We start from the raw sequence: 20,682 nt of genomic DNA on the forward strand, positions 1-20,682 counted from the left end.
GATTCAATTAATATATTTCTATTTAAGTGCTCAATCACTTTCTTGTTGAGAGGACAGATTCCTTAGAAGTGGGAGGTCAAAAATAAACAAACTATCCCACAAGATTAGAGTCTCAAAATAGAAACTATTAGGCTGCTAAATTAAGTTATTTTGCATGTAATTTTAATATGAATTTAGTTTTGGCCCTCTATGCACAGTAACTAGAGAGGATAATCCTGAACACCCAGGGTAGGAATAGCCCACAAAGTAGTTATACAGTAATTCCTCGCTTAACGTTGTAGTTATGTTCCTGAAAAATGCTACTTTAAGTGAAATGATGGTAAGCGAATTCAATTTCCCCATAAGAATCAATGTAAATGGGGGGATTTAGGCTCCAGGGAATTATTTTTTTTGCCAGACAAAGGATATTATATACATATACAGTGCAATAATTTTAAACAAACAAACAGTTTAATACTCACCAATGATGATTGTGAAGCTTGGTTGAGGCAGGGGCATAGCAGGGTCAGGGCATGGGGGCTTGCCTCACTCTGCCTGCCTGGTGCTCCTGCTGGGGACTTGCCCACTCCCCAGCTGGAAAGCTGGGCGGGCAGACCAGGGCTATCCCCCACCTTGCTCGCCAGCAGGAGCACCAGGCGGGTTGGTGGAGAGGAGCAAGCCAAACAGAACATTGCACGACTTTAAACAAGTATGTTCTCTAATAGATCAGCAATAATAAAGACATCCAGGTTAACACTGTTTCACTAAGTGAGGCGTTACTGTACAAGCTTCTTCACAATGACCTACCAATGATCCCGACAGATCAATACCAGTGGCAAGAATGACATTCAGACTTCTTGCACAGTCTAATCCAGGGGTAGGCAACCTATGGCACGGCTGCCAAAAGGCAGCACACGAGCTGATTTTCAGTGGCACTCACACTGCCCGGGTCCTGGCCACCGGTCCCAGGTCGCTCTGCATTTTAATTTAAATTTTAAATGAAGCTTCTTAAACATTTTAAAAACCTTATTTACTTTACATACAATAATAGTTTAGTTATATAACAGAGAGAAACCTAAAAACATTAGAACGTATTACTGGCACGCAAAACCTTAAAATTAGAGTGAATAAATAAAGACTTGGCACACCACTTCTGAAAGGCTGCCGACCCCTGGTCTAATCTCGTTCCTCTCTGCCAACAAGAATGCCAACTATATACCCCCACCAGGAACTGCCCTACCAGTAAAACTAAAGCACTTTATCTTCAGTCTTGGGATAACTAGCACACATTCATATATGCACCTCCATCCCGGTGGAAACACCACAGCATTTTTAGCTGTGAAGGCAAGCCCACATAGCATAAATGAACCCACTGTAATGTCACTGCAAGTACAGTGGTGTACCAATCCCCTCTAGATGCGTGCTAGTATGTGCAGCATACCCACAAGTGCCAAGCACTAGGCTCTGCGATCTCTGGTCCTTAGTTGTTTCCCTTGAACATCCATGCTTCAAGTAACAGAATTCTTTTTATTAATGCTGCCAAATACTACAAGGTGCAAATATGCTAGTCATGGTGACTTTAGCTTATAACAAACAATAAGCCAACAGATCCAGCCGCTCGGGACAGTCCAGGATAGGTTACAAGGATAACTAAACCTATAAAGGCCCCTGAGGCTGCTACTGACATGGCTAGTGTTTTGTCAGCAAAAGACCACTTCTCTGTCCAGCTTTCAGGCCCATCTCTCAAGCGATCTGTTGCCCAGCCTCCCCGCTGAAGCCAGTTCCCTGACTGCATCCTCTGGGCTTACTACTCTTGCTCACATGAAGTCACTGGCTCTCAACCTCATCCTCTGACTTAGGCTGTTCCTTCTCTACTCTAGGAAAGAAGGGTCCCTCTATTTATTGGCTGTCATATGGGCGTGGTAACATTGCATAGTAGTGATCCGGCAGATTCGTTACAAACACATTGTCCTCATCCACACAGGCCAGTTAAGATACACAGGCACAATGTTTAGCCATGCCACATAAGAACAAAAGTTAACTGTGATTTAGCTAATGTAGACATGGCTTAAGTTAGGTACTAGAAGAGATTTTATTTGTGGTTCAACAACTCAAAATTAACAAAAAGTGAGTGTTCTTGTATACTAGTGGTAAGAGGCAAATTTTCATCACTATAGCACATGCATCTAACAAGGTTTTTAGAAAACATATACTGACACTTCACTATTTTAGTGACATTTCCTTCTCATATCAGAGGAGTTTTTCATACCTAAAACAGATTTTAGAAACTTACTAAGTCAGTCTCGCAGTTTTTCCTACATCCAGACTGAATGACTGAAGAGTATGACATGTATTTGGCAACATTTCTTCCCCTTTTGCATTCATGAACTCTAGAGGTTCATGCTTCCTTCTTGGCATCTAACATTATGGATGTGATAACAAATGAATGCTTGTTTCTTTAGAGCCAGATCCTGCATGGTACTGAGAGCCTGCAACAGGCAATTCTGATCAACATTTTCTCTGGAGCATGACTGAAAAAGGAAAGATGAATACACTGCAAATGGGATGACATTTTACTTTTAAACCTCCTTAAAATTAAAGTTGCAATCTCCAGTTTTTAAAAGTTGCATTAAATTCACTTGTCTATACACAGCCTCTAGCTATAGGGGGAAATAAGAGATTGTCACAAATAACCAAATCAACCAAAGCCATGAAGAATCAAAAGTGGAGTAATGAGCAAAACTGCAATGAGAGTTTTAAAAACAGTGAGAGTCACGTATCCACATTTATAGCTCAGTCCAAAGCCAACTGCTTTCTATTCCTCCACAGCCAGTAAAGATTTTTAACAACTGGTCAGTTTGTGGAAGTTCGTTTCCAAGTAAGAGTCACCCTGATTGCACCAGCTTATGGAAATGAAAGCAGCAGTGGAAAACTACTCTGTGCTGAATGTCCTCACTAACGCCTGGAGAAGGACAGTCAATACACAAGTGAAAAATTTGTCTTTTAAAAGAAGTGTTCTGTGTATGCACAGAACCTTCATAAGGCCCCAGTGAGCATCATTCTACATTGTCACAGCTACTACAGTAGTCCTTTGAAACAGGGGCAAACCAGAGGTACTCAGGTAATTTCTGTTCTCTCACCCATTCCTCTCTCCAAATGCCCACTGTACTTTGTTTAACAAACAAGAAACTTGAACCCCATATGGTTCATCTCTCTGTTTCAAAGGACCTATCTCAGACATCACAGACTGATGCTCCATGAGGCATCACAGCTGATCAGAGCCAGGCCAGCTGGTAGGAATGCTTGAAATAGTAAAGTTCACTTGTTCATGTTGAGGATTTCCCTTTTCTCCCCTCCATGTATGAGCTGGATGCCCACACTTCAATATTTTGATTTTTTTTAAAGAGCCCCACTTCACTCCTATCCAGACTGTACCAATGAAGTACCAACTTAGGTACCAAGTTTTGTGTGGCTCCAAATGTGGTTTTTTAAATGTACAGTATTTAATAAGCGAATTTGCTTAACCCCAAATGTCATCTTAAAAAAAAACGTGTGGCATTTCACTGCTGGTGAAAGAGTATCTTGACAGTATCTTGGTAAACGAAGTCCTCTATTTACCTATACACTGCCTAATATGCCACCATTGTGTATGGTGGGGTGGAGGGAATGGAAAAGGGAGTGAAGAAAAGGGGCCATGGTTTCAAAAAAAGCATAAGAGGAGTAGTTTTGTCTAGGGCCCATACAGGTCTTGATCTCAAGCAACTGATTCCAGTTCCCGCATCTCTCATCATCATATCTTGCACTAAGACCCAAAACATATCCATTAGAAATATAATTCCTGAATTAGGCTGGTTTCAAATTGGTGACTATCCAGTTTCCCAGTAAGTGCCAATGTTGACACCTTCAAGAATAAAGCTTGCTTTCTTGAAAAGTAAGTTTAAGAACTCAAGTTCTGAGCTATCTTCTGCTCTGGATATAGAGGCACCAAACCCCCATCCCAAAATCTCATACTGTTTTCAGGCTCCTACAAACACTCCATAATCAAGTGCCCAGCCCTGTTCTTGAAGCTTCCAATGACCAAAACTGTTAGTCTATATAATCAATTTTGTCTTAAGTTTCTCTCAACTCTGTTTCACTCATCTTGAGGTGTAAGCTCCTCAAGGCAGAAAACTGTCTTGGGCATCTGTACAAAACCTAGCATGATCCGGGCTCCAAATACAATTGGAAATTTTGAACACCATTTTAACTACTTCCCACATTAGAATTTCTTCCTGAGGAACTTCTAGCAAATTCCATATGCATTGTCCATAGTGGACCATATCCAAGCCTTTTTGCAAATGTTGAGAATATTCTTCAGCCTAATTAATAATTTCAGATGCTAATCAAAAACCAGTTTGGACATTAAAATAATTCTTACATTCTCGCATGTGTGTGCATACATGCTTAGCCGGGGCGAGGAGGAAGGGTAGAAATAGAGTTGGAGGAATTCTATAGCATACAATATAAAGCCTAATCCCTAGGAAAGAGATGCATTTAATAGCATAGTAGGTGTCATGGTATAATTCCCCACTCTGAACCTTAGCGTCCAAAGATGGGGTACCAGCATGAATTCCTCTAAGCTCAATTACCAGCTTAGAACCTGTAGCGCTGCCAACCAGGAATTACAGTGCCTGGTACACTCTGGTCCCCCCCAAAAACCTTGCCCGGGGACCCTCAAGACCCAGACCCTCTGGATCTTAACATAAGAAAAGTAAACCCTCTCCCTCACCGTTGCCTCTCCCAGGCTTCCCCTCCCTGGGTTACCCTGGAAGATCACTGTGATTCAAACTCCTTAAATCTTAAAAGAGAGAGGAAAATCACCTTCCCCCCTCTCCTTCTCTCTCCCACTCCCAGACGCTCCCTGAGAAAGAAAGTAATCCTAACACAGACAGAAAATAACCTCTCTCTCCCCCTTCCCTCCTTTCTCCCCACCAATTCCCTGGTGGATCCAGACCAGTCCCCTGGGTCTCACCAGAATTAAAAAAAACAAACAAACAATCAGGTTCTTAAACAAGAAAAGCTTTTAATTAAAGAAAGAAAACCAGTAAAAATTATCTTTGTAAATTTAAAATGGAATAGGTACAGGGTCTTTCAGCTATAGACACTGGGAATACCCTCCCAGCCTAAGTATACAAGTACAAATTAAAATCCTTTCAGCAAAATACAAATTTTAACTCCTTCCAGCCAAATACACATTTGCAAATAAAGAAAACAAACATAAGCCTAACTCACTTTATCTACCTAGTACTCACTATTCTGAACTTATAAGAGCCTGTATCAGAGAGATTGGAGAGAAACCTGGTTGCACGTCTGGTTGCTCTGAGCCCCAGAGTGAACAGCCACCAAAATCTAACAGCACATGCACAAAAACTTCCCTCTTTCAAGATTTGAAAGTATCCTGTCCCCTGATTGGTCCTCTGGTCAGGTGACAGCCAGGCTCACTGAACTTAACCCTTTACGTGCAAAAGAGACATGAAGTACTTCTGTTCTATTAACCCTTGACTATCTGTTTATGACAGTAGGAATTCATTGAGGAATTTAAAAAATACAAAAGGTTTTTATGAAGGTTTTGCTCCAAGATTGCTACCAGAAACTAGTCTTGCTCAAAGGGCAAAAAACAAACAGCTACCTACTTTTTCTTGTCTTCAACACCCACGCTGTGTGCCAACAAAGAGAAACCACTAAGAGAACTCTCAACCTCATGGGACTCATATTCACCAGGTGTTATTGTGGTTTTCATATTATTGTGTGTGTGCACATCACTTTTGCTGCAGCTACCGAAACGTATTTCTTTGCTCTTTCGCCTACCCACCTATCTGATAAGGAGTATACTGTTATAGTGGCTTCTATTCTACAGCGCTGGAGGTACAGAAGAGCTTGTAGCTTGTTTTTCTGCAAGTAGTAAATGAAAGCTCAGTTACCAAGGTGGGGGAAAAACACAAGAGGAGAAAGTAGCCTAACCTTAGTAGAATTGAACACAAAATTGACTTTCATCTCTATGTCAAGAACAGTGTCAATATCAGCTCATTAATTTTCCTTTTTCAATGTTTAGTACACATCTTGCACTTTATTATAGAGTTTAGTTTCTGATTAAAGTCCAGGCAAAGAATCAAGTATGCATGGAGGAAAATGTTAGTGTTTTAACATCAGCCTTTTAAGTCATTTTTCCATTGTTCTGAAATTTTCAGTAATCTTGACGACAGTTTTTTCCACCTAGCATTTTTTCTAAGCATGATTAGTGACAGTATTGGATCTTCCTCTCCCAAATCAAACTAATCTTGACATTAACTCCTTGAAAACTTAGCTACAAAACATCACTGGTACTCCCCTGGCCCTTGCATATAGGACTGTACGTGTGGCACATAAAGATCCAGAGGAAAAAAGTTCAAAGTTGAATGCCTGGACACAATTTGCCCACCCCAAACTGCAAGCCTCAGGCAGGAGCAGCCCCATTGGCCTGACTGCCCCCCCACCAAAATATAGAAGTCAAATTACACCTATGGTTGAATGACCCAAACCCTGCTGACAACAGTGCACCGCTTATGCATGTACTAATTCCATAAGATCAGTGGAATTATTCACATGCATAGGGTTAAGCATATGCAGCATTGCAGGATCAGGGCCCGAGCTTGTATCCCTGTCGTCTGAAGGAAGAGCTGGTTTTACACTTTTGCATCTATATCCTGAAATAAACACTGTGTTAATTAGAAAGGGCCACCACAGCTAATATCCATTCAGTTTAAATGAGCATTTATTGGATTATCTGAACATAAGCAAGTCAGACTGTTCAGATAGTGTGAAAAATTACCAGTACCCTGAGGTGATTTAAAATTCTGTCTAACACCTCCAGGCAACAGATGCAGTAAACAAGTAGTTGCTTTGTTATGCAAATGAAGAATCTCAGGTATACCACAAGGCTACTTCACACACAAATGGTCAGACTGACACCACTGATGAGAGTTTGGGGTCTCTTAAACGGACTTATATAAACTGTTTTTCAATCTTGCTATCTGCAAGGAAACAGAGGGAAGCTGAATGGGTGACAGTTAGAAGCCGAACAAAGGTAGAGAGCAGAAATGATGAGGTGGGAAGGCATAACTGGTTACCACATAGGTTGTGGTTAATAGCAAAGTAAGCGAGTATAATCTTCTGGATGCAGTATTTTGATCTCTCTCTCTTTCTCTCTCTCTCTCACACACACACACACACACTCTCTAAAAGACAGCTGTCAAGTATAAAAACAAAGGATGACAGTTCATTTAAACAAACAAAACAAAAGATTAACTCAAGTATGTAGCCTTGTGGTTAAGTCTGGAGATTTCAGTTTATGGTCAACATTAGCATATTACAAGAACACTACTTCACAGGAATTGTGGTGTTGCTTTAAGATGCTCCCTTAGACATTAGGCTGGGAGTATTACAATTAAATGATTCTGCTTTCTATCCCCCACAATATCAACTCAAATGTTTCTACAATAGAAGGAAGCTGATCAATTTAGTCTGAAACATCAATTATTATTCTACTTTCTGCAGAGGTGTACTAGCAGTGTGCAGGTAAATAACTGATGTCCCACTGTGATGCATTTAAGAACAAAAACATTTTTGAGATTTTAAATTCTCTAGTCATTTTTATAGGGCAACATTAAGAAGTTAGATTTATTTTGCTTCCAAAAAACTCATGTATTGTTTCTTGGAGGTAGAGGAAGTAGCACAGGGTCTTATTAAATCCCTGATCTTCAAGGAGACACAGGTCTGAGCATTAAAGACTTCCAACTGACTGCATCCTTTCTGTTAGCAAGTCAGAACTGCAATTTAAAATCAGTCAAGAATTTTTATTTTACATATACCTTTCAGCAGAAGCCAGTATAGAAAGACCACATGGGATATACACTGCTACCTCAATATAATGCAACCCGATATAAACACGAATTCAGATATAACGCTGTAAAGCAGTGCTCCGGGGGGCAAGACTGCACACTCCGGTGGATCAAAGCAAGTTCAATATAACACGGTTTCACCTATAACGCAGTAAGATTTTTTGGCTCCTGAGGACTGCGTTATATCGAGGTAGAGGTGTAGTTTGAATGCTTCAAAATTAAGCACACATATATAGACCTTCAAGCTGAAATTAAAAAAAAAAATCTGTCTTGAATAAGACGACGTTTAAGACACAAAACTATAAAAGCAGTATATTGTACAAACCTTTGTTTTTATTCTTTCAAATGTAAATAAGGTTCCATAATATAAGACAAGCATTTGCAGCAGGTTTCAGAATGCCAGAATCTATTGTGTCATTCTGAATTCAAGCACCTTTATTTGGTGGAGACTGTCTCCAATATTTAAGTATAATGTTTTGCTGTTAAAAATACCAATACAGATCAAACAAGTTTCAAAAAAAACTACCAAAAACACAGAAATGAAGATAGAGTAGAGAAGTTGCCAACTAAACACTTTCGCATCTTACTAGCTCTGTTACTAGAAAAAAATGCAATGCATACAATGAATAAAATGTATGAAATTGTTTTCCACTGAAATTATGATTCTACAGCAGGAGACACAAATAACTTCTGGTTTTCCAAGGCAATTCTTCTAATGTGATTTCCTCAATTAGAATTAAATTTACAAAAACAAGTGGGAATTTAGTATACAGATGTTAATCAAGCACACTTCTACACCAACCAGAGAATACTACTCATCTTGACAGTAAATCAGGTCTAATGGCCACCACATGGTAGAGCACAAACACAAAAGTTGCTCTCAGCTACATCTTACACAGTTCATCCACAATTGTTTCACATGCTATATCTTCAACTATGGTTATTTTTCCTAGTGACAGTCAATCTCACAGACCCAACAACTTCACACATAGCTGATATTTATTCCTAACACAGGCTGCTAAGAACCAATAGATGAGGAAAAACATTTGTCAGCTCTTTTTGAATGTCATGTACAGATTAGCAATTCCAGTACTCCTACACCCAATCCTCTGTTTTCCCTCCTAACCAGGAGGGCTAAACTAAAGCCAGTATAGTAGTATCACTGTCCTTCCTGTTACTGTAAAAGGTAACATTTACACCATTCCATCACAATTTATTCCACAAAGTCACATAAAAAAGTATCTTTTTCAGCCTTATTCAGACACAAAACTCGATACTTCAGTTATTAGATTTGCAGCTTTTCCTCCACCAACCCAACCAAAATCGTCAGGAAATTTATATACCAAATGAAAGGAGCATGCAGAATGGCAATGCATTGTTCATCTTAGTTGTATTTAACATAATATCAAAAGTGTAATACACTGAACAGAAAGCAATTTGTCTCTCCAAAGACTATTGTGTAACAGGTAACTCACTGTTCTAGGGATGGGTGGAGACAGAGATCCGTTAGACATGTAAGGGTCATTGTTCATATTTGGCATCATGATATACCCAGAATAACCAGAGTATGATGGGCCTTGCTGTATAAACCACCATCTGGATGTTTCCTGGGAAAGAAAATAAGCGGAAGCTAAATTACCACCCCCTAAGTTTTTTCTGGTACATTAGAGGCATTTTACAGTAAGAATACACAGTATCTTTTAAAAAATATTGGGGAGGGAGTGCTGGAGGGGTGTATATTGCTAGGGACTTCCATTTTATTTTTATTGCATTTCTGACAGCAGTTACTCCCGTAAATGGCTTATTAAACAGACATTTGTTAGGAACTGCACTTAAAATATGGGAAGACTTCAGCATAGCCAGTCTATTTTGTGAGTCTATTCAAACACAGAGATTGGACTAGGATGATTTGCATAAGAGCTTGGAAGAACAGATACACATAATGCACTACATTAGATTCTAAAGCTACTTGGTGGTCTTTGGTTTTGACCCCCATAATTTTTACAAGCCATAAGAGAAACACTATTTCTAGTGGTGCATTTTCATTGCATGAACAGCAAGCAATGCTACAGACAAATACCCATGGAGATAAAATTTATAAAGCAGTAATTCTTTCATTTTTGGTAGCATCTATTGGAATTGTCCTGCATATGGACTTCTCCCATCAGTTACACAGCTGGTTGCAAGAAAGTGCAGTATTATGGTTAGACAGAGCCACTTCCTTCACTGAGTGACATACTGCATGTATGAACAATTTTTCTGGTCATGCTAATTGAAAGTGATTAAGGAGAATAGGAATACAGGCTGGTGTACAAGGATACCCTACTGTTTATTGGGGCCTAAGAGGGTTCCATTTGTTTAATATCTTATTTAAATAAGAAAAAGGTTATTAACAAGGACCAGGACTGAAGAAAAAGCTGAAGCCCCAAACTTTATGTGGAACTCTCAATTCTAATGGAGATCATCCTCCTTATCACTAACCCCATTATAATAATATACTGAAGATAATCCTACATTACTGTCCAGCTTTCTAAACTAAACATGTACATTGTCAGTTTCACTCATCTTCCTTAATGAAGTATTATAGTTCACTAATTTGCACATCAAAACATGTGAATGTTGTTCCTGATTTTAAGGCTTTTTTTCTTTTTTTTTTTTTAAGTGACAGACTTAGGTTGCAAAGTGAGCGTACAACTTAATATACAGAACTCAGTAGGATTGTCAGAATGAGGGAAGAGTGAAGATTTTATGTATGAACTACTGATATTCTAAAAATAGTTATTTCTTTGGCAAAAAGATCTGTTTGGCCTACTTGCTTCAATTGGCAAACAGCTGAAATAGCATTTAGTTATTGAAGTTAGATGAATAAACAGAAAATCTCATTTCTGCTCAATTTTGAAAATGTTTTGATTTTTTTCATAAATACAGATCACATATTGTATATACACATGTTAAACTGATTGCTTACTAAAAGGCAATTACATCTGTGTACACTCTGAGAGGGACATAGATAAAGTAATAATGTAGAGTAAAGAATAAGCACATCTCACCTTCTTCAGAATGTTCTCTGCCTTTGTCATGATAGGATTCCTGAGCTTGGGCTTGCCTGGAAACCTAGCCACAAAGAATCCACCATTAAAACGGGTATTTTATGCATATCTATTCACTTTTGCTTAGCACTCGATCTTTCAAAAAAAATATTACGTGTCTAGGTCAGGAGAAAAAATTGTATATTTGTCCTAACTTGTGCTAAAAAGGAATTGTGCTGAAACACAGAATGATCATTTTTATTATAAATTTAATAACCATGTGCTTCTACAAAGCAGTTCTAGCACAAGTAGTGCACTTAATTTACTAAAGGGGCTTATTTCTCAAGAATACTTTAAGCTTTAGGAACCAAAATAGTATTCCTAAATTAGTACCAAAGAAGAATGAATATTGAGTGCTCCCACTATATGGGCTTTCAAAAATTCCATCCTTGTTCTTAAGTTGTTTTCATGTTAGTGAATTGCTACCAAAACAGTTTGTGCAAATCCTTTAAAGAGTTTATGATTAATGCTCTGACCTTTGATTTTAGCAAAGAAATTTCATGGCTACTTTAGGTCTAATGCTATTATAGGATCCTGTGACTCACATGAACTTGCTTGTTCTGGGCTATGGAAACTGACATATGAAGGAAAGAGAAGGTCCTCTTGCATACACACTAAAAAGGTGTTTAGCACTCACTTAAAATATGTCCAAGCAACAATGCAGATTCCTTTATTTATTTTTTAAAAGGCTATTTTTACAATATGCAGTTTGGCTTGATCACAAGACAGGCTGGAACGGAGAAAAAACCAGCTAAGCTTTTGGATAGTCCCTGAGTGGAAGTTGCAGTAGAAGCCAAGAACCAGCATGTCAACTCTGACTACAGGTAAAAGGTTGTTTGTTAGCTAGCAGTGTTAATCTACCCTCAAAAATAAGACTTCCGGACTCAAAGCAAGGTAACTACTAATGTTAACTACTAATGCTGATTCTCAGTATTGCAACCCCAAATTTCTGACTAGATTAGCTTATTGCAAATGAACTCCCAATCAATATTGTTACTACACATTCACCTTCTATTACTCCCCCCCCCAAAAAAAATCCATGCCCATTCATTAGTTACTAGAAGTATCACTATATTAACTCCACCAGTGCAGTCCATTAGCTGCTCATTCTAGTTTCTTAGGATCACTGCCAATTGAAATGCAGCAATTAGGGAGAAAAAAAAAACTGGTTAACAAAATGTTTCAGATGTGATCAAAATCAAACCCGAGTCTGCACAAATCTTGTCCAGCAATCTCGGATTGCTATCCAATTCCACCACTAAAACTTAAACACCAAAAAATTAATGTAGTGAATGCATCATCTCTCAGGCACCAGATGTTTCCCCCTTCTTCCCATGGGGGGGGGAGAAAGGGGGAAACATCTACAAAAATCTGACTCCCCAATATAATGAATTGTCCCAAACCTCTCTGTGTTTCACAGATGATCTGCAACTTTCTCCCCCCCCCCCCTTTAAGAGAAAAGGTAAAAGGTCTAGTTGGTTCCCTCCCACAAGCACCCACGTGTCTCTATTTACTCTCTCCGGTAGCTTACTGTACTATCAAGGCGCTAGAGACGAAGGAGCCCCTAAGCAAAGAACAAGCTTGATAATGCACAGCACATGGCTCCAAAAAGGGGGTTTTATCGCAAGACAGGCTGGAGCACACAAGACAGACTGGGAAAGAGCAACGACGCGGTCGTGCTGAATCGAGCATCACGGGTCTCCCAACGGTCTGAACCCGAAGTTGGGGGCAGATCAAAGAGCCGCCAGCACTGAATGAAGTACTGCTATTGCTCAGGCTCTGCCCACATTTGCCTGGTTTGCAAAGAAGATCTCAGTGTTCGCTCTTCCACTCCTGCCCCCCCCCCATCCCTTTACACACTTCCAGGTGCATGCCCTCCCATTCATGGAAAACTTGGCGTACTAGTTTACAAAGCGCTTTGGTCAAAACCGCGTCTCACTGGGCGGCTGACGACGTCCTGTTTTCCTTTGCACTCCCGCCGTTCCCTGCCTTTCCCCTGCATTTCTGAAGCCTTCACTAAAAATAGAGGTGCCAGGAGCGGTGCGCACAGTGCTGCTTGCATTTGACTGTATCGCCTTTAATTCATCCCGATCTGTGAACCCGATCCAGGACCCTCGAGGTGTTTAACTGTGGAGTCAGAGAGGCCAGGCTGGAATCAAGGTGCTTCAGAGCCCTAGAATGAGCAAAACCGTGAAGGGGCGTGTTGGTCTTCCCTGGCCTAAGCCCAGGACTGAAGTCTCTAGAGCCTCCCCACAGCCCAGATCCCTTATCAGGGTGTCTCTGAACACTTGGCCTCACGAACCGCACCGCAGCTGGCTGGCTGCCCGCCGGCCCCCCTACCTCATGCCCGTTGCTGTTGGGAGCGATCTCTGACTCGTTAACGAGAGAGGACTTGATGTCGGCCAAGTCTCCTTCTTCCTCCGGGTGGCTGATCTCCGCGAAGATTTTCTCCTTCTGGGGATCGCCTTCGTCTTTGAAAGGGATCATTTCATCTGTGGCGCACAGCTCCGGATCCCCCCCGCCGCCGCCTCCGGCTCCCGGCAGCTGAGGCATAATTGCGCTTTAAGTCCTGCTCCGCCCGGGGAAGAATACTAATAAAAAGGAATAAATAATATTAAGTCTTTACGAGCCGCTTGCCCTCACTAGTCTCAGCCTCCCCCCTTCCCGCAAGAGAGTGGAGGCCAGGCAGGCACAGCCACCTGGGGGAAAGGAGGGTCTGTCTGCTGCTGCTGTGCGCGGGCGGGGGTACATGCACTTTTCTCCTCCCCCGCTTTCCGCTGTGTCTGCAAGAGGACAGAAGAGTTTGGAGAAGTTGGGGCCCTTCTGGAGCTGCTTTGATCTTCTCCGGGGCTCTTCTAAAAAGAGCTGCTCCCATTCCCCCTCCAGCTACGGGGGGGAGACCAGCCGGCCGAGCTCCAGCTAGCGCAGCCGGAGGGGCGAGCCCAGTGCCTGGCGGAGCTGGGGCGTTCTTCGGCTGCCGCCCCGGCAGACACTCAGGGTCTCCTTTCCTGGGGGGGAGGGGGCGCTACAAAGTTCGCCTCCAGAGTTCAGTGGGGGTCCCCGCCTGCCTGTCGGGGAGCTGGGGAAGATGAGGGAGGCCCAGAAAGCGCTTCCACCGCTAGCTCTCACTAGCCACCACACGCGCAAAGCCAAACCCACCGAGACTCTTTGCTTTTGTCCTCTCTCGCCTGAGCTGCCCTCGGAGCGCCGCTCTCTCGCTCCCCTTCGCCGTGCCCGGCTCGCCCGGGCTGCCTGAGCCCCCCGAAGAAAAGCGACCAACCCCCCCCAGGCGCGCAGGCGGCGCGAGAAGGGAAAAGTTCTCGTCCGAGGAGTCCCAGCGGCCCAAGGCTCCTCTGCATTCACAACCCCTAAAGGGTGCCAGCCCAGTCTCCGCGAGCCGCCTGCTGCAGGCCGGGGATGGAGCACCCCATGGAGGAGAGACGCCCAGCAGCGGCGGCCCCCTTCGCCTCTCCAGGTGCAGCTGCTGCCAGGCTTGAGGGGCGCCACCAGCAATCCACGCGCGCGCTCCCAGGGCACCTTCTCCCTCCTCTCCCGGGCTGGCCGAGGGGAAGGTGGCGAGACGCTGCGTGGAGCCTGGAAGACGCGGTCTCGTGGCCTGGGCGTCTCTCGCTCTGTCTTTCGGGGCAGAAAGTGGAGAGGGACGGACCGGAGCGAAGTGGGAGCCAGTGTCTGTAATGTAACTTTAACATCCCCTCCACCCACTCCGCCCCCCGCCCCCGCCTTCTCTCTGTGGACCAGGCGGGGGCGGGAAGGGAGAAGATGAAAGCGAAGCCGCCGCTCTGATTGACAGCGCATTGATCGACACTCTGGAGAGAGCCGGGAAACGGATCCGCTCAGCAGCCCGGCTTAGCCAGCGGCCAAGCAGCGGAGAGAGCTGCTGCAGCCTTCTCGTTAAATACAAAGAAGTCGCCTCGACTGTCATAAGCTAGTAACGAGGAATCGGAAAAGCGATCGATTCGTTCAGTTCCAGGGCAGAAATTGGGGGAGAGAGTAGAAAGTAAGCGACTTGGGGGGAGGAGGCAGGGGGAAAAAAAGAGGAAAAAATCTCTTTCTTTTGTAAAGTGCAGAACTCCTGCATGGTGCAAACCTCCGGCCGTCTGCATTTAGCCAGTGAGGATTTTGCAAGTTCTCAGCATCTTGCAGTAACGTTGATTATTTTTTATAATGCAGAGCCGCAAAGGGGGGCTCTGCAAGGAATTACTACTCTAGGGGTGGAGGTTTATAATTCACCTCAAACACAGACACCCCGAGGAGGGCGAAGAATAGTTATCTAAACATCCCCAGACATCTGGAACAAGGATGTTTTAGGATGCTTTAAGACTCCCCCTTTTTGGAGGCACAGGGACTGCACACGCATTAAATGGTTCGCAGAGGGAAAGGGGCACTAAGTATTTTTTAAAAATGTTTGCAGTAATTTCAGATGAAGGGCAGAGTTATTAGATCATCATTAAATGTAGCAAGCCAGCAACTGACTGAGAGAAGTACCTGGCTAGTAGTCCTTGAACGGACAATGAGATAAACAGGCATCCGGGATTCATGTTTCAAGTCATCAAAATAAAGTCTGTAATTAAAAAAATAGGAATAGCAAAAGACAATCAACTCTCCTCCCTATCCCATTCATTTAGGGTTTGTATTGTTAGCCCCTATGTTTTAAACAGCATCCAGAGTATCTGTATAAAACAACCAGCGTTCAGGGTCTTTGGAAATGTCACTAATATGCATTTACTCTGATTAGTCTATCTATGTGGTGCAGTGAAATTTGTTGTGCAGAACCAGCTGAACTTACTTTGGCTTTGGAAGACTACAACTCATGTTTTGTATAGAGGTTGTAAAATTGATAAACATACAAGCTCAAGAACACGGTGAAATAGAAACGTAAAGATATCTTCAATCCGTTTTAAACACATTATAATTTTACGTTTTATAAGAGACACCTAGAAGGCAAACCTGGCTCTCTGTGACATAATCATGAAAGTTAGGATGAAATTCCAAACGTTAAATGTTTTCTTTACATCATTTCCCGTGCAAACTGTAATTAAAATCCAGCTGGAATATAAAACCAACAAACCCTGGTAAGAAAATAGGAAAAGAGGAATGGGGATATGTTTGTTACCTTATTAAACAAGTGCACTAAGTACATTAGAAAGCAAGACATTCAAAATACAGACCCCAAAAGAAGTTGAAGTGTACAATGTCTCCGTAATTAAACAAACACCTTATGGAAGATGGGTTGAGTAAAGTAATTAAGAGGCGATTGTTGGGAAAATAGGGACGTTAGTGATTATTTGTAACGTCTGAAAGCTACACCTAATTCAAATCCTATTTTCTCCTTCATGTTAATTGGGCGGACTTCCATGCTCATTGCAGAACACCTCCCTTTGCTCTCGGGATTATTGCAGGCAAGAAGGATGAGTTCAAGCTACCTAATGGGACCCAGTTTAGAGAGGGGGAGGAGAAGATGTTCTTTTTGGTGTTTTCTAGCAGGGATCTTCTATTCTGGAAAACTAACGAAGCCCATTAGATGCTCTAGGAATTTTCTTTAACATACACATGTGATTTTGAGTGACTTGATTGTATTTGTGTATATTGCTGTCCCGCTCTTGTCACACGCCCAGTTACAGGGAACTCATGATAGCCGAAAAGGTTCGCTTACAGATCCAGAATAAAATAGTTTTGGCATGAAGAATAAAAACCAATCTGGAGAAGATGATTTCAACCTTTCTATGATTAAAAAAAATCTTGAACAGACATTCTGTGTGAGAAGACTATACTAATTGTCACGACTATTACCATGTGGGTCTCCAATCAACATGCAAACACCCACGTATCTAATCGATTGGAATTGGCATTCCAGCGGGAGGGGACGTTGTCCTGTTGAAATCCTTTCCAGTCCCAATGAGATGTGTCGATGTTGTTGTTTACTGTGCAGAATACTGGAGGAGGATGAGGGGAGAAGGCATGTTATAGGTTTCTTTTTATCAGTAGGTGAGGTTCGCGTGGCGGATTTAACAATTAGCGAGCGATTTGTTTGTGTTTTGTCCTCTCTCTCTCTGCTTTCCTTACGTACAGGCACGGAGCAGACTTCCCCTCTGTGGAGGTCCAAACAAAAGGGGTGGTTGGAAAAGTGGAGGCATGTACAGTACACACTTCTGCCGTGTTACACAGAGAGATGCCCTTCTCCTTATAGCCAGAGGGGGTAGGTAAAATCCGAACAGCAGTTCCCTGCCAAATTAGTCCGCACAAAAACAAACTGTGTGTTTAATTAAAGAGAAGGGAGCTGTGTCCCTTGTTAGAGGGCTCCTCGCGCTACCCCCTCCAGTTTCCCCCCCTTCATGTGGGCTGGAGCTTTTCCCTTGGCAGTTTTTTGGTGGGAGCTTTTTGAAAGCAGAAGGGGGGGTGGGGAGCGTAATGATTTATGACAAGAGGATAAACTCAGGAAACCTCAACTCCAACGCCAGACTTGACTGGAGACAACACAAAGCTGTCGGTATTTTCAGTTCGCAGGACTGGAGGGAGAAATGGAAGAGGAGGAAAAGGCAATTTAAGTCTATTGCAAACAAAAGCAGGGACGAAGAGTTAAAATAGAGGGTGAGGAGCAGAGAGAGGAGAAAACAGAAAGATCGCAAACACGGAGACAGAACAAATCAGGTGGCAATCAGATCCACCTCCCCCCTCAATAAACGATGGAAATAGGCCATGTTCCCCGTTACCTCTTCCCTCCCCATACACACACACCCGCAGCCAGACCCAATATTCTTCCGGATTTGGTCTGAGGAGTTGGTGCAGTGCAAGTGAAGGAGCCAGTTCATTGTTTGACAAATCAATCACGGTATAACTCGAGACAGCCTCTGAACTTTGGGGGGCGAGAGGGGAGAAAGCGAGCTGCGCTTTTAATATTACTTAAGCATGAAGGGCTGGATCTTTACCGCCCCAGATAATCAATCTCAATTCGCCCTGGGGGCGGGAGAATAATTATAGGAAACATACTAATCGGTAACGGAGCTGAATAAACACCAGCGGATGGACCAGTGGGATAAATCACTGGAATGAGAGTGAGGGTATTAGCCAAGGTCTGACATCAGGATATGACTAAATCGACCCGAGACTGTAAATCCTCTATCAAAAGATAACGATACGTTTCCAACAGCCACAAATAATAAAGAGGAGAGACCGCGACCTAATAGCTTGGTAAGAGCGGAGCAAGAGAAAATAGGGGGGATTACACATGCAAATGGAAACTCAAAACCTCCCCACCCCCAATATTGTTAAATTCGTAAAGTAGAAAGGCCGCCTGGAATAAGTTTGTGAAGAAAGTAAATGCCCATCAGGGAGCCCGCCACCTTTCCCACCCTGTCTACAAATGTACATTCAAAACACAGCCTTCTAATTTGCTTCCATTCAAAATGGGGGTGGGGGAGATCATGGCAAATCTCTGGGAAGCAGAGAGCCGGCAGCGATACAGGGAGAGGGGACGATGAGGAGAAGGGAGCAGGCGGCATTGCGTGAGAAGAACCCACTGCTGAGAGCCTCCCCTTAAATAGGCAGAGGGCGGGGTACGGGGAGCGGACGGGCGGGGCGGCAGCTCCCTTTGATGTCCCGTCGGCTGCCTCTTTCATCCTCTGTCCCCTCCCCCCCCCATCCCCTTTCTGGCCCCTTTGTGTGACTAAATTTGGCAAGAACATGGAGACGAGCCAGGTTTTCCACGTGTGCTCAGAGCTCCCAGCTGAGCAGGCAAGGGTTCTCTTCCGGGTAAGGAGACAGAAAGAAAGATCAAAGAGTTTGTGGAGTTGGATCTGAAATGTGCATTGAAAATAAAAATCAAGCCTTGGACGCATTCCAACCCCGAGCAGCCTGACTGAGTCACACAGAGAAGGGAGCGTTAGGCATGTGGGGTAAAATAGAAGAAATAAGAGTGGAAGAGTTATCCCCCCCCTCGATTTTTTATGGAGGTTTTGCAATTATTTTCCTAAGGAAAATCTCACGTGTATAATTACCATTCTGTGCAGCCAAATGGCTTCAACTGGAAGTATTATTTTAGCAGAAATAGCAGCAAAGAGTCCTGTGGCAGCTTGTAGACTAACAGACGTTTTGGAGCATACGCTTTCGTGGGTGAATACCCACTTCGTGGGATGCACCCACGAAAGCTCATGCTCCAAAACGTCTGTTAGTCTGTAAGGTGCCACAGGACTCTTTGCTGCTTTTACAGATCCAAACTAACACGGCTACCCCTCTGATACTTTAGCAGAAATGTGTCTCGCCCTTTTCTCCAGATGTGACAATCGGAACTAGAGTGCTGATGAGTGAGGTTTGTTATGACTCACTGCAAAATTTGTCATCAGAGGAGTGAAATACTTTGCTAAACAAACAAAGAAAAACAACCCCCCCCCTTTCACCGACTCAGTTTAATCTGCAATGAGGGAGGGAGGGAGTTTTGGCAAGTCTGCTGTAATGTTTAGAAACATACTGTGTAGTGACAAAACATACAGCAGTGTATTTTTACCAAGGAAAAATATTTATAGACACATGCTTGATATAGCGCCGGTATTCTCTGAAAGTCAGAAGCCTAATGCAGACTTAACTGTGGAATCGCTATCATTGCCCAGCCGAGAATACTTTATAAAAAAATCCAACTCGGCAGACTTAAAATAGGGTCTAATGAACAGATTTTAAAGATATTGCTGATACAGAACATACCATTTTTGTATTTTTTTAATATTAACTGTAAGGTGTGTTTGCAATACAGCTACGAAGTTGGAATGAGAGAACCAGCATTGAAACATTAACTGTTACAGCCTGGTGTTTGTTTCTCTGTAAACTTCCCACTTACTAAACTGTGTCAACATTCTGAGATAAAGCTGTCTCTGCTTTGCCTATATTTTATGTTTGCTGTCGTTGCTCCACTGGGATTGAAAAGAAAAGAAAAAGAAAGAAAAAGGATGCTAGATTCTAAACTAACAGCTGAACTTTTCTTTATAATGCTTTTTTAAAAGGCTACCTGATTGAATGAACATGCTTCCTGAGTCTTTGTTCACCACTGTATTTAGATAACATCTTGATTTATATTAAAGATTAATGTGTAGGCTAAATCCTGAAGTTCCTGCTCAGGCAAGTTCCCAAATGACAGGCGGCTTGGGTTAAATAAGGACTGAATAAAGGATTTATAATAACTAATTAATGCTTTGCACTTATAAAGTATTAGTCAGCATTTGATTTCCAACAATTATTTCAGCACAATGGGTCCTGCTAAATTGACCAGCCCTTAGTTACACAATCACAAGCAACACAAATTTATATACTGTACAATGTTACCATTACAAGGCAAAACTTCAAAGAGTGTAAAAATTCTTGAAAGCTTTCAATTGTTGGATGCCCAGCTCAAGACACTTAAAGGTGCTGAGCACCTGCAATTCCTATAGACTCACTTCACTGGGAGTTGTGGGTTCTGAGCACCTCTGAAAATAAGTCAAAGGTGCCTTAAAGCAGGCACCTTTCTCTCTGTAATCTGGTTCACCATCTCTAAAATGGAAATATACTCTCTGAATGGGGATTTATGAGGATAAATTCATATGTGTGTGTGAGATGTTCCTGTACTATATTATCATATACCACAGTCAAGAGCACCATAGGAAAGCCTATAAATAGAAGAGACCTCTGTTTTAAGGATGGCTCCTTTAACA

General features: G+C 42.5%; 1 protein-coding gene across 1 annotated transcript in view; it reads right to left on the reverse strand.

Moving 5' to 3' along the window:
• Nucleotides 1-14,954, reverse strand: part of LEF1 (lymphoid enhancer binding factor 1) — a 97,955-nt gene extending 83,001 nt beyond the window's left edge. Inside the window, 5 exon segments of the mRNA XM_030564795.1 lie at nucleotides 9,371-9,477; nucleotides 9,480-9,502; nucleotides 10,939-11,009; nucleotides 13,325-13,575; nucleotides 14,144-14,954. Of these exon segments, the coding sequence (XP_030420655.1) occupies nucleotides 9,371-9,477; nucleotides 9,480-9,502; nucleotides 10,939-11,009; nucleotides 13,325-13,537 (414 nt within the window). The 5' untranslated portion in view covers nucleotides 13,538-13,575; nucleotides 14,144-14,954.
• Nucleotides 14,955-20,682: the final 5,728 nt, after the last annotated feature.

This window comes from Gopherus evgoodei, chromosome 5 (genome assembly GCF_007399415.2).
Source record: "Gopherus evgoodei ecotype Sinaloan lineage chromosome 5, rGopEvg1_v1.p, whole genome shotgun sequence".
In the NCBI taxonomy this organism is placed as follows: domain Eukaryota; kingdom Metazoa; phylum Chordata; order Testudines; family Testudinidae; genus Gopherus; species Gopherus evgoodei.